Raw genomic sequence first — 13,303 nt, 5'->3', positions numbered from 1 at the left:
TTGTACTTGATGTGGCATTTCAAGCAACGCGTTGCTAGTGTGGTGAACAGCAGTAGAAAAAATAGAAAATTTGGAACTACAGCTGCCTGTGGGGGCTGAAAGGAAGAACCTACTCGAAAAAAGAAACTTTAGTTTGAGAACCGGCGTAAGTAAATATGATGTTTAGGAATGAAGAAGGATAGAGGGGAAAGTAGGATTTCTCTTCCTTTTCCTGAGTAATCCTCTCTGAGTCTCTGTTCTTCTGTTGGACACAGCTTCTTTCTCTTGTTCTTTACTTCTCCCCACTTTGAATGAACCAAAAAATTTTAAACATGTAAAGATTTTGTAATGACATTAAAGGGATTTTTAGAGAGAAACATCACCGTAATTTACTGACATCATGCATCCAGTTTAATTTTTGCATGTCTTTTGGTCTTGGTTCCTACTCAGTCTCACGTTTTGTTTTCTTATCCATATCTAAGTTTCACATTAAGTACTTCTATGAATTCCACTGAGTTGGAACATCATCATTTTATCATTTCTCTTCTTAGACATTTGGGCTGTTTCCAGTTAATGCTTTTCTACCATCCCCTGTACATCTTATTCTACAGCGCTCAGCAGTAGACTTCTTCAGGAGCTTCGTAGCTGATCCCCTTCTAGCTGCTTCTCTTTCTCACCCACCTATTCACTAAACCTTTCTAAGTAAGCTTTGGGTATGCCTCTTCCCTGAGTAGAAGACTTTAACGGCTCTAAGGTAAAGTTCACATTTCTCGTTATAACAGTTGCCCTTTGCAACTCTTGTTACTTCCATTTATACCCAGAGCTCTAGCCACACTGTGCGTCCGAGAGCTTCACATCTTGTTATTTCATGTCTCTGTGATTTTCCTTTTGTCCTCTCTGCTAAGAGTGCTCCTCCTCCTCTGAATTCTCAGATAGGCTTTACGCTTTCCCGACTCCTGTGGGCTGTTAGTGCTCCTTTGCGTGTGTGTCCACGGGTGCTTAAACATCCCTTTTAATATAATGCTTATCACGTTGTATTGAAGTGTGTCTTATAGGTCCATTTCCCCTGCCAAACCCGAATCCAGCCCTGCTTTAGCCATCTTAAACGCACTGTGCTGTGTCTGACAAATAGTTTGTACTCAATAAGTACTTGGAGAATGAATTTTAACTGCTTTATTTTCTTAGAATAAATTCCTAGGAGGAAAAGTTTTCAAATTTTATTACCTGCTTCTCTCACCTGGACAGCTTCATCATAGTTATGCTTTAATTCTTTTGACTCTAGGCAGGTGACAGATAGGTTCCAAAGTTACAGTGCTTTGAGAGAGATCTGATTATTCCTGGCATATGAAATCTCATTAGAGTGACTCTTTGAGGATTTGGTACATCATCTGTGAGTTTTAGTCAGTGTAGTGTTAAGTAAGTTGCTGTCTTAAGTACTCCAAAATCTCAGTCATATGACATGACAAAGGTGTATTTCTTATTCACACTTTATGCTCAAAACTAGTGGGTGTGGTCTACCAGTTAGAGTCACCTAGGGACCCAAGTGGGTTGGAGATTCATTTCAAAACACGCTTCCATTATTGCTGAGGAAGGAAAAGGAAATGTGGCAAATCTCTCAATGGCTTGTAATGCTTCTGCCCGGAAGGAACTATCACTCCCCCTCATGTTTCATGGTTCAAGGCAGGACCCATAGCCGTGTTCATCTGTATTCAAAGGTGAGAAAGAACAGCCCTACCATGTGTCAAAAAGGAAAGGGGAGCTTTGTCAACAGCCCTAGTGACTGTCACAGTTACTGAAAGGTTGCCTTGAGTTTAATCTGTCTTAACCCCAGGCTATACCATGGAAGTTTGTTTTTAAAAAAAATCATTCAGTCAGTGTTCAGATTCTAGTTAATCCAGTGTTCTGAAAAAACAGTATTTCAGCTACTGATTGGTTAATATAATAGCATCAACCATGTTAAATTTCCAGAATTTGATAATTACACTGATTGTGTAAGAGTGCCCTTGTTTTTAAGAACAAGGGTCACGATGTCTGCAATTTATTCTAAAATGTTCAGCAATAATTGTGTGTGTGTGTGTGTGTGTGTGTGTGTGTGTATAGAGTGGGGGAGAGAGAGAAAGCACGTGTGGCAAAATGTTAACAATTGGTGAATTTAGTGGAAGGATATTCGGGGAAGGAGTTTCTTGTACTATTGCAATTTTTCTATAAATTTAAATTTTTTTTCAAAATAAAATAAAATCACAAATTTACAAAGCCTTTTATAAACATAAGTATTATCAACGTGTGAGCCATTTTTGTTTTTCATTCTGATTGACATTTTAAAAATAATTCTCTTTTCCTCTGAGTCCTGTAAAAATGCCTGGACTCTAATAATCAGTGATTTTTCAGAAACAGAGTTTCTGTGAGGCCCAAACATCAAAACTGTATGACAGTTTGATTTTTTAAGTTCCCAAATAATGCCAAATTTCATTAAAAAGACTTTTTTTTTCCCTTGTAGTTGGTTGAAATGTTGGATATGTCTGTCCCTGCAGTTGCTAAATTGAGACGTCTTTTAGACAGTCTTCCAAGGGAAGCTTTACCAGACATTCTGACATCAATTATCCGAACAAGCAACAAAGAGAAGCTCCAGGTACAGTGCCCCACTCTGGAATGCCATGTTGCTTTGTCACTTCTTATTTGGATCTAGATAGTGAGTAAGTTTTGACTTTCAGGTAAGATACTGGAGACTCAGAAGTAGTTAAGATGCTTTTACACTTAAGTGTATGCTTTATCTCACTGCTTTTTAAAAGTGTGGAGCTGTGACCTTTCCCTTGTGTATAGGCCTGCTTTGTTAGAATCCTTCATGTTTCTTAAGTAAACCACCCCTATGATGCGTTATCTATGATTTTTTATGATTTTCAATTTCTATTTCTTTAAAGTGAAATGAGTTTTAAAGACACTTGAAAAATAATCCGGGTGCAGACTCTTACATTTGTGTATCTTTCCTCTAAACTATAACAGTTTTCTTGCACACTTATTTTTGTAGTATTTTTAAGCAGTCTGCTTTATTGAATCTTCCTGGAACATTAAAGTTAGTTTTCATGGAAACAACCCTCCTTATTTCATCAGTTTATTTAATACTTCAGTCTAACAATTACACTAGCAAGTGTAACTAACGCAGACAGTTTAGGTTTAAACACAAGAATTCGGGTCAGCTGGTAGAAGCAGAGAAGGCATGGGCGTTAGAGAGTGACCTGGCTGTGGGCTTAGCAAGGGTGTTTTAGTCACTCAGACAAATCATTAGTGGAGGTTGGTTAAAAGTGCCCCTAGTCACTTGTGTATGTAAAAATTTAATATTTTGAACCTCGAGTGTGTTTAGACCTTATTTGTAGACCCATCTGGGCTTTAAGAGAATAATTCCCAGAAAGAGTTGACATAAAATGTGTTTTGTTCTTGCTCTTGGAGCAATACATATGGCTTCATCTTTGAATGGATACTCGAGATATTTTTATTCTTGCCTTTTTTAGGATTCTGGTATTTGTGTCAGATTACCTTGCTGATAATTTGGTTGTGTTAGCCAAAGTGTAGCTGAATATTGATGGGAATTGCCTTTTTTACTTAAGTCATGAGTCTCGACTGCCTGGTTTTTGGAGCATGTGTTTCTGAGAGTGAGATGCTGTACATTTCTTCAGATTCTAGATGCTGTGAGTCTGGAGGAACGGTTCAAGATGACCATACCACTGCTTGTCAGACAAATCGAAGGCCTGAAATTGCTTCAGAAGACCAGAAAACACAAGCAAGATGATAAGCGGGTAAATGCTTCTTTTAATCCATTTCTTCAGGTTCCTAGTTGATTTTGTGTGATGTGAGATTCAGTTTTCTTTGAAGAAAAAAAAGAATAGGGGAATAAAGAAAGGAGCAAAGAGGAAACAAATTCATTGTCTGTTACACCCAAGTTACTGATACAGTCTTGAATTCTCCTTCTCCATGTCTGGGTCTTTTTTTTCTCCTTTTAAGCATGTAGACATTTTCTCATTTTTTTTTGTTTTTGTTTTGGGAATCATTGAAAGGGATGGTTTACTAAGCCATTTCTCTTTCTGTCAAACAGTGTGTAATGTTTTCAGTACTTTAAAAATTAGCAAATAACCATGATGAGTGTTTTTGAGTGTGGCTTTTTTCCACTGCATACAGTATTTATTAAGAACATACCACCAAATTGTTTCCTAAAAGGACTGTGTCAGTGTGTTGTGTCATAATTTGTTTTTTTTTTTAATTTAATTGTTTTACTTTTTAAAGTTTTTTGGCTGACTTTTTTGTTTTAACTTATCAATATAAACGTTTCAGTTTTCATTTACACAGACTGTTAGTCTTTTCCTTTCTTCTAGGCGTAGAGTCCTCTGTCCTTTAGGGATTTGATAATATCCACTTTCCTTTTAGTTTTCCTTTTGTTGATTTTTAAGAAGTATTTAACTTTTTAACCCGTATATAATTTATTTTGCCCTGTTAATAGGTGAAGATGGCAGTTATATTTTTTCCCTTTTTATTTGACTTTAACACCATTGTGAAATAATCCTTCACGTCTCTGTTGATGTGTACACTTGTGTGGATGATGTAGTCTGTCTGAAGACCACTTGAGCTGCTGATTTTACTGTTGTTACGTGTGGGCAGAGTTAAGATCAGGAAAACGTATTTGATGTGGGCAAGAGTGAAAATGACGGTTCTCTGAAAGCTGTTGGAGAACCAGAAGGCTGTTGGAGTTTAAGTGAAAGGTTGAGAATAATGTTACATATTGGATGGTCATCAGCACAGCAGCGTTCCTCCATCAAAGAGGACATTGTAGAGACAGAAGAGCAGACGTGAAGGATTCCTCCCTGGTGGGACTAAAGAAGGAGCAGGAAAGTGGGCCAAGAATGAGAGAGATGGGGGTAGCTTATCTCGTGGTTGGTATTCTAGGACACCCTGCGGTTGAAAGCAAACACTAGAAATCTGAATTATTTCTGCCTTGAGGTCAGATCATTAACTCATTTATTTTGAGCTGAAAGACAAGCCAACGCATACTCTGCATTGGGAGACACAGAAAACTTACAGCTTGCTAGCCACTAATATTACCATTGCTTAAAAAGAAGTTGTTCAAGGTTATCAAACAAGCAACAGTTACTTGAAAATGTAGGAGTCAGAGGATAATATTTGGAGTTTGCCTAATACAGTCTCCTTGCCTATTCCCCTGAGTTCAAAAATGTTCTTTTAGCAGCTGGGGAAAAATTGTGTAAAAGAGTACTTTTGCCTGAGCAATGAAATAATTGATGTGCTTTTTAAAAGCTCACTTAAAAATATTTTATTTTTATTTTTTCATACTTTAAAATATTTTATTAATTTTGTCTGCTAATGATTTATGTAAGAATAAAAATATATATTTAATATTTCTGTTTTTATAAAATTACTTTTTTTTTTTTTTACTGTTTTAGGTCTTTAGCTTTATATATTTGAATGTAATAAATAGGTAATTTTATCGGTTAAAAGAATAAATTCTGAGGCTTTTAAATTAAATACCAGTATACCATTTTGCTCCAGTAATGGCTAGAGGTGATTCGTGATATTAATGAGTTGAGAATTTCAGAAGAGCAGGTCGTTTTAGTATATGTGCTGCCGAAGCAAGCACAAGAGCAGGTCGTTTTAAAATACGATAGTCATGGAGAAAGAGAACTTATATAAGACCATTTGACTTGGCAGAGGAGACTGTTGTTGGATTTCAAAGAGCAATTTCAGCACGATAGAGACAAAAGCCAAAGTACAAAGTTCAGATTACTAAGTAATTGGTAAGGAAGGGGAAGTGGTGGTTATAGCCTCTAATTGGAAAAGCAGAACATCACAAGGGAAGTAAATAATGTACAGTTAAGGGGAAGGGACCATAAGTAAGATAAAGTTTATTTTGAAAGGAGGGAGACTTTTCTATATGTTGAAGACAAAGGGAATAGAGGCAGTGGTGGAATGATTGAAGATGTTGGAAACTTTGTAGTGCAGGGAGAAAAACAACATTTATTCAGTTGCCAAATGGTAAGTAGTCATCAGTGTATCAAGAAAATAGTGACTGCAGTAGTTGCTCAAAAAAACCCCCACGATTCTTAGATGTTGTAGTTATTTCTAGTAGCCAGTTCCTTGAATTTTTTTTCCCCTCGTGCTGGTCGTGTTCACGTGTGTGGAGGAATCGTGTGCACCTTGTCCTGGTCTGCTTTTCAAATCCTGCTCCCTGCACATGTGCTCGTGCCTCCTGCTTGCCATCCCGAACTTTAGTTCCTAAAGATTTCGATTCTAGCCGTGAAGATGCTTCTTGTTTCTTTTGACATGCAGTTTTACTCTTCTACTTTATGCTTTAGATTATAGCGATACGCCCTATTAGGAGGCTCGCACACATCCCAGGCACGGTAGAAGATGAGGATGAGGATGAAGACAACGACGACATCGTCATGCTAGAGAAGAAGATACGGACATCCAGTATGCCGGAGCAGGCCCACAGAGTCTGCGTCAAAGAGTTAAAGAGGTAAATTGTAGAAGCCGTTCATTCATTCATGTTTTCATTTTGCTTATTAACGTTAAGAGTTGTTGCTCATTGAGTGGGCCTGTACACGCTCACAGAACGTCTCCTTTTCAGAAAGGAAACGACCCGTGTGGTTTAGATTGAGGATTCGTACACACGCCGTATTGATCAAACTCCTGCGCACCCGTCCAGAGCAGCTGGTTAAACGCCATTCATTCCTTGGTGGGCCCCCGGGAGACTGAACCCTTTTTAGAAGCCCTTCCTGAGTCCCAGTGTCGTGGCACCTGCCCGGCCAGCGCTGGGACCACCATCCCAGGAGTCCTTCTTCATTATGGCTTCCAGGCTGATCTCTCTGTAAAAAGAATCTGATGATGTGTGTCTTTGATTTTTAACACTTTCAATGGCTTCTGTTTGAATGACACCCAGACCCCCAAGCCTGGCCCTTTGTAACCTTGCCCCACATTTCCCCCACCCTTATTTCTCCCTGTGCCTCCGTAATCCCTTTGCTTTGGGCATGAGAAGCAACTTCCAGATGCCCTGATGGATCTCTTCTTATAAAAAAAAATATTTTTGGCTGCACCGCAAATCATGTGGGATATTAGTTCCCTGACCAGGGATCAAACCTGTGCCCCCTGCACTGGAAGCTCGGAGTCTTAAAAAAAAAACAAAACAAAACAATTATTGCTCGTGGAAGTGAATCTACTACTTTGCGTTACAAAGCTGGGTCATTTGTTTCATAGTCTTTGATCTTTCTCCTTTCTTATATTTAGTACAGTCACAGACCACTCTGTTCATCTTACCTTTCCATTGTCAACTCTAATCTCTTGTATCTCTTATCTTTATGGCTTTCCTCATTCTCAGGTTGTAGCTGTGATCTGTGGAGAGCTTTTTCCTCTTCATTCCTCCACCAGAATCTGATTCTTAAAACGTTAATACTCCAGAGTCAACAGCACTTTCCCTAATCTTTTTCTCAAATGCTGAGTATCAGTGGTACAACTCTTCGACCTACTGTGTGCTGTCAAACACCATCACTGTCACAGCTGCCTTTTCAGTCTTAAGACCATACTTTACTTAGAAATAATGTTTATTCAGTAGTTGTGTTCTTCACACGTCACTGTTTTCTTCCTTAGATTATAAACTCTAGAGGGCAGGGACTGTCACTTTCTCTTTTTACAAGATAAAGTACAGGGTAACCTTGATGATGGGATAGGGTCCACGGGTTGATTACATTTTCTGAATAAGCTCAGGGTGAAACTGAAAGCCAGTTTTTCCTTTCCATACTTATAACGTGTAACTGTACTGCATTTTCTTTTATGAGTGAATTGTAATCAACCTAACAATGCTGAGTAACTGAAGATTTGACTTCTGAGGTCCACAGTTAAAAACATAAGTAAATGTTGTTGAGGCATGTTTTATATTGACTATGACGTTAGTTAATAAATGCAGAACGTCTGTTGTGTGCAGGACACTTTATTAAGCACTGCATATTTTATGGAGGCAGCATTTTTAATTAAATTATTTTATGGAGGCAGCTGACTGCATTTCTGATACAGAACAATCTGTAATTATTGTACTGTGCGTGATTAGGTGCTTAAGTAAATCAGTGGGTAAGTGTGACTGGAGACTCTCCCTGTGAGATACTGCTACTGATAATGCCATATTTCAAGGATAGAATCAGATACACTGTTCCCCACCAGTTTGCAAGTACCTGTTTAAAACAAAATAATCATTTTATTAATTAGATTTTTAAAAACTTTTTCAGATTTGTTTAGCCAAAAATGCGTGATGTATCTGACCAAGAAGGGAAGATACACTTGGTTTTTTTGTTTTTCTGTATTCTTGAACAGGTTTCTATGTATTCTTTCCCCACAGGCTCAAAAAAATGCCTCAGTCAATGCCAGAATATGCTCTGACTAGAAATTATTTAGAACTTATGGTGGAACTTCCCTGGAACAGAAGTACAACCGGTGAGCAGACAAAATAACATCTTTTTTTGAAGTCTGATTGTCACTCAGGAAGCTCAAGCAAATTCTGTTGAAATACTCCCCACTGATTATCTTCTTGTTACAGTAGTTCATGATGTAAACTATTTAGAGACTGAACTTGTGTCATCTAGGTTTTAGGATGAAGAGGAAAAGAAGGTGCTGCATGAAAGTGCCTTTTGCCTAATTTTGGAGAAAGTAGGATTTTCTGTGATTGGTGAAATATGTGTTTCTCAATATCAGTAGTCAATCAGATGATAAACTTTTATATTTATGTACTTTGTCGGGAGGATAGGAAAACAAAACAGTGTTGAGGTAGTTGGCAGTAAGTGCCAAATCAGTACTAGAGACAGTAAATCTTTTATGTTTTCTAAAGGAAATGATTACATATAAAGACAGGATGACAGTGGAACAGTTTTACCATTTGGAGGTTTGTTTTTCTCCCACTAGAATCTGAGTTTAAATTTTTTTCTCTATCTTTCAGTAGAATTTTTCTATCTATCAGGACCGTTTTATACCAGTTTTCTTATGTATTTGTTATATATTTTCTCTTGGGGTGAGAAATACACTCAGTTGTCTTTCAGAATTTTCAGAATCATTTTATTTGCATTTATTTCTGTTGTTGGACACTCTTGTTAAGTTTACTTACAAGGTTTATTGAGTTCAACAGGGGGTTGATTGCCTGAACTACTTTTGGCAGAAGAATAGCTGTATGGTTGACTTTTGAAAATTGAACAGATATAATATCTTGGCTAGTAAAACTCTTACATTTAAAACAGTGTTAGAAATTTTGAAAAATGTTAGTCTTAAAACACACATTTATGCCCCACATGAGGTATGCTATACATATTAGATTTCAGGATGTTGAATTTTTAATATTAAAAAATACTTTTCTTAAAAAAAAATACTTTTCTCTTAATCTACAGAGGACCATACTCTCTGGTATTGAGAATTCAAAAAAATTATTTTTCTCTTAGAGAGGGCCCAGAATGAAGCATATTTGTGTTAAAGTAACTATGCTGGGGCAATGTTAAGGTTAAAACAACCCTGTTTTAATTAGTTTTTTGATTGGCTCACTTAACAGACTTATTAATGTGTATGGCTAAAATTTTACATAAATGGAATGATATAGTATGTACTCCTTTTTTTTTTTTTTTTTTGGTTCTTTCACTCAGTGTAATTATTTTAAAGCTTATCCATGTTACTGCATATATCAGTAATTGGTTTATCCATTTAGCCGTTGTTGGACATTTGGGTTGTTTCTAGGTTTTTGGCAACTGTGTATAGAGTTATGAACTGTGTTGGTAAATTTACCTGTAAATTTATTTCATGTTTACATTCATGACAGAATATTGCCTCCTAGTTGATGGTGTTTTACCAAACAAACTGAAGCTGAATTTCTTGTTTTAATTTGTAATTCAGCATTTTCTGGATACACCGTAGTAAGATGAATGCAGGGGAGCATGCATTCCCGTTGAATTAGCCCCTAGTTGTCACTTGGTCTGTCTGGATCTAGCTGGGCTGTTAGGAAATGCATTTATGTTCAGCTAGTCTTCTGTTAACTCCTAACTCTCCAGTGCCTACTTTTAAGTGAAGTGGTCCAATTCCGTGAGATTTGGAGAGGGCCCTGCTCCCTGTTAGTTTATGTCAGGGAAAGAAAGTTACATTTAAACTTTACATGTTTACTGCTCTGCTTTCATTTCATCTGCATGAAATGAAACATCTTCCATTTTGGTGTGTCTTTGATAGGTACTTTGTTTGTATCATTGACGGAGTTGTGATAATTTCCAAATGCTGTTATTTTCTCTTTTGACAGTAGGGCTAGTGCACAATGTGAAGCACTTCTAGATAACTTGGTGACACCCAGGGTCTTGTTTTGAAATTTTGGTGTTCTCTTAATAATGTTTTCCTGTGCGTCAGGTTTTAACTAATGACTTAAGAGAAATGCAGGATGCATATAGTATAATGACTTGAGAATATTAAAATTGCAGGTTTTATTATTTGCTGTTAGTAGCTTAGTAAGTTGCCCTTGGCTTCCTTCCCCCCCTACTTGTCCTGTTTGTAAAGTGAAATTAATCACTAACTAGGAATTTTTGTCGCGGTCATACAACGCATAATAATTGTAGAGAGTTGAGGGCAGAATGTGTATTTGAACACAGAGTGCTAGCTCCCATTCTTTACTGAAATAGCCAAGAAAATATGAAAACAAGGCAAAGCTTTTTTTTGTTTTGTGTTTACAACTCTGAGAGTGTCTGCTGGATGTATGTCAGCATTAGAGATGCATAGCACTCCTGTATCCATCACAGAAACACTTCTCATTGTTCAGCATTTCAATGGAGAGCTGAAGATGGGTAGATCGTGATATAAACGTAGTCATGTTGAGCTTCTAAACTATTACTGTATAGACTTAGGTCTAAATAGTTGTTGTGAGATCATAAAACCATGAAAATGTCTTTAGTAATTCTTGCAGAGAGGCTTACCTAAGTAGAGATTATCAAAAGCAAAAGGAAAGAGAGGAATGAGTTGGAGGAAATAAGTTCGTTGATTTTCCATCTTGAATGGAGGGAGCCAGTAGATACCATTTCAATCTTCTGATTGTAGGTAGAGAAATATATGTTCAAGTAAGTTTTAAGTTTTTTAACCACAAGTATTCATAATAGGAAGCATACATTCTGAATCATTAAAAAAGAATAATCAAAAAAGATGCATTCTGTATAGAAAAGATACACAGCAGTACATAGCATGGAAATTATCTTTCCTTAAAAGTTTGGGGACTTCCCTGGTGGCGCAGTGGTTAAGAATCCGCCTGCCAATGCAGGGGACACGGATTCAGTCCCTGGGCTGGGAAGATCCCACATGCCGTGGAGCAGCTAAGCCCGTGAGCCACAACTACTGAGTCTGTGCTCTAGAGCCTGCAAGCCACAACTACTGAAGCCCACATGCCTAGAAGCCAGTGCTCCACAACAAGAGAAGCCTCCGCAGTGAGAAGCCCAGGCACTGCAACGAAGAGTAGCCCCCGCTCGTCGCAGCTATGAAGACCCAATGCAGCCAATAAATAAATAAATAAATAAATAAATAAATAAATTTATTAACCAAAAAAAAAAAGTTTGAAAGAACTTGGGACTTCCCTGGTGGTCCAGTGGCTAAGACTCGGCGCTCCCAATGTAAAGGGCTCAGGTTCCATCCCTGGTCAGGGAACTAGATCCCACATGCCACAACAAAGGTCTCACGTGCAGCAGTGGAGATTCTGCGTGCTTCAACTAAGACCTGATGCAGCCAAATAAATAAATAAATATATTTTTAAAAGGTATATATTCCCTATTTATTAAAAACAGTTTGAAAGAGCTTAACTTTAAAAAAAAAATAAATTTATTTATTTATGACTGTGTTGGGTGTTTATTGCTACCTGCGGGCTTTCTCCAGTTGCGGAGAGAGGGGGCCATTCTTTGCTGCAATGCACAGGCTTCTCAGCGAGCTGGCTTCTCTTGTTGCAGAGCTTGGGCTCTAGGCGCGTGGGCTTCAGTAGTTGCAGCATGTGGGCTCAGTAGTTGTGGTGCATGGACTTAGTTGCTCCATGGCATGTGGGATCTTCCTGGACCAGGGATCGAACCCGTGTCTCCTGCATTGACAGGTGGATTCTTAACCACTGTGCCGCCAGGGAAGTCCCTGAAAGAATTTAACTTTTAAAATTGTCTTTACCTGACATATTAGAAGAAATTCCTTCAGTGTTTTCATTTTTTTCTAAAGTACATAGAATTCTATTCTTAATTTACTAAATGTTAATCAGGAATGGATATTGCATTATAATAAGTGCCTTTTTTAGGTACAAAATGACATTTTGATAAGGAGAGCGTTTCTCCTTGGACATGATGATGTAATAAATATATTGATAACTGAATATTGAACCATCTTTGCATAACTGAAATAAATACCACTGGGATTTAGTAGATTACTCTTTGAATAGATCTGATTTACCGGCATTTTAATATTTAGAGGTATGCAAAATGGAATTGGTCTGAAGTGGGTTGTTTTTTTTTTACCGTGGTAGGTTTTAGTGTCAGGGTTAGCATTATGAAACAGGAAACTTTCTATTTTTCCTTTATTCATATATTCATTGGTTGGCTTCTGAAGTCAGGAAAGAGGAAGAAATTTTATTCTTCCCTTTCCAGATCACTCAGCCAGGACTCTGACTAAAATCAATAGAACTATAATTAAATTACTACATTACTGCTTAACTGGGTTTTTTTAGACTAGCTTGTAACCCAAACTACCATTTAAGGCCATTTTTTTTTCTTGTAGGAAAAATGCATAGCAAGTTGCAAATAATTGATTGAAAGTGTAGACTTATGTGTGTGTTTCTCTCTCCCATTTTCTTCTTTCACTGTCAGTATAGTGGCTGTGGATTGTCCTCGGGCTGCCACCCAGCTGATGAATTCATTTTGTCTTCCATGATCTCGTGTTTAATTGGTGATTGTTTTAGATCCTAAAGCACGTTGGTAAACTTGATGAAAGCTTGTCTCTAGAAACAGGGCCTAATTCATACATTTTTGGTGAGACTTTAATAGATAGAACTTAGGCAGTTCTCTGTGTCTTAATTTTTTTTTGACCCAGCCCTTCTGTTTTAGAAGGTAAGCTGAAGGAAATAATTACAGATATATGTGGAGATTTAATTATAAGAATGCACAGTGAAGCATGCTTTATAACTGTAAAGATTTGTAGGTAACCTAAGTGCTCAGCAATAGGAAATTAGTTAAATGAGTGTGGATAATTAAATAATGGAATATTATGTAGCCACTAAACTTACTGAAGAATACGCTTGACACTGAAA

At 37.4% G+C, this 13,303-nt stretch overlaps 1 protein-coding gene across 3 annotated transcripts in view; it reads left to right on the top strand.

The window, feature by feature from the left end:
• Nucleotides 1–13,303, top strand: part of LONP2 (lon peptidase 2, peroxisomal) — a 98,539-nt gene that overhangs the window by 7,781 nt on the left and 77,455 nt on the right. For 2 of the 3 annotated variants that reach the window (XM_057711624.1, XM_057711622.1), the window contains exons 3-6: nt 2,477–2,608; nt 3,651–3,770; nt 6,333–6,496; nt 8,366–8,460. In XM_057711624.1, the coding sequence (XP_057567607.1) occupies nt 2,477–2,608; nt 3,651–3,770; nt 6,333–6,496; nt 8,366–8,460 (511 nt within the window). The remainder of the gene's footprint in view (nt 1–2,476; nt 2,609–3,650; nt 3,771–6,332; nt 6,497–8,365; nt 8,461–13,303) is intronic. The other variant, XM_057711623.1, reaches the window with a different exon arrangement.

This window comes from Hippopotamus amphibius, chromosome 16, assembly GCF_030028045.1.
Source record: "Hippopotamus amphibius kiboko isolate mHipAmp2 chromosome 16, mHipAmp2.hap2, whole genome shotgun sequence".
Lineage (NCBI taxonomy): Eukaryota > Metazoa > Chordata > Mammalia > Artiodactyla > Hippopotamidae > Hippopotamus > Hippopotamus amphibius.
The sequence above is the reverse complement of the archived record's forward strand: the minus strand, read 5'-3'. Positions and strand labels throughout refer to the sequence as shown.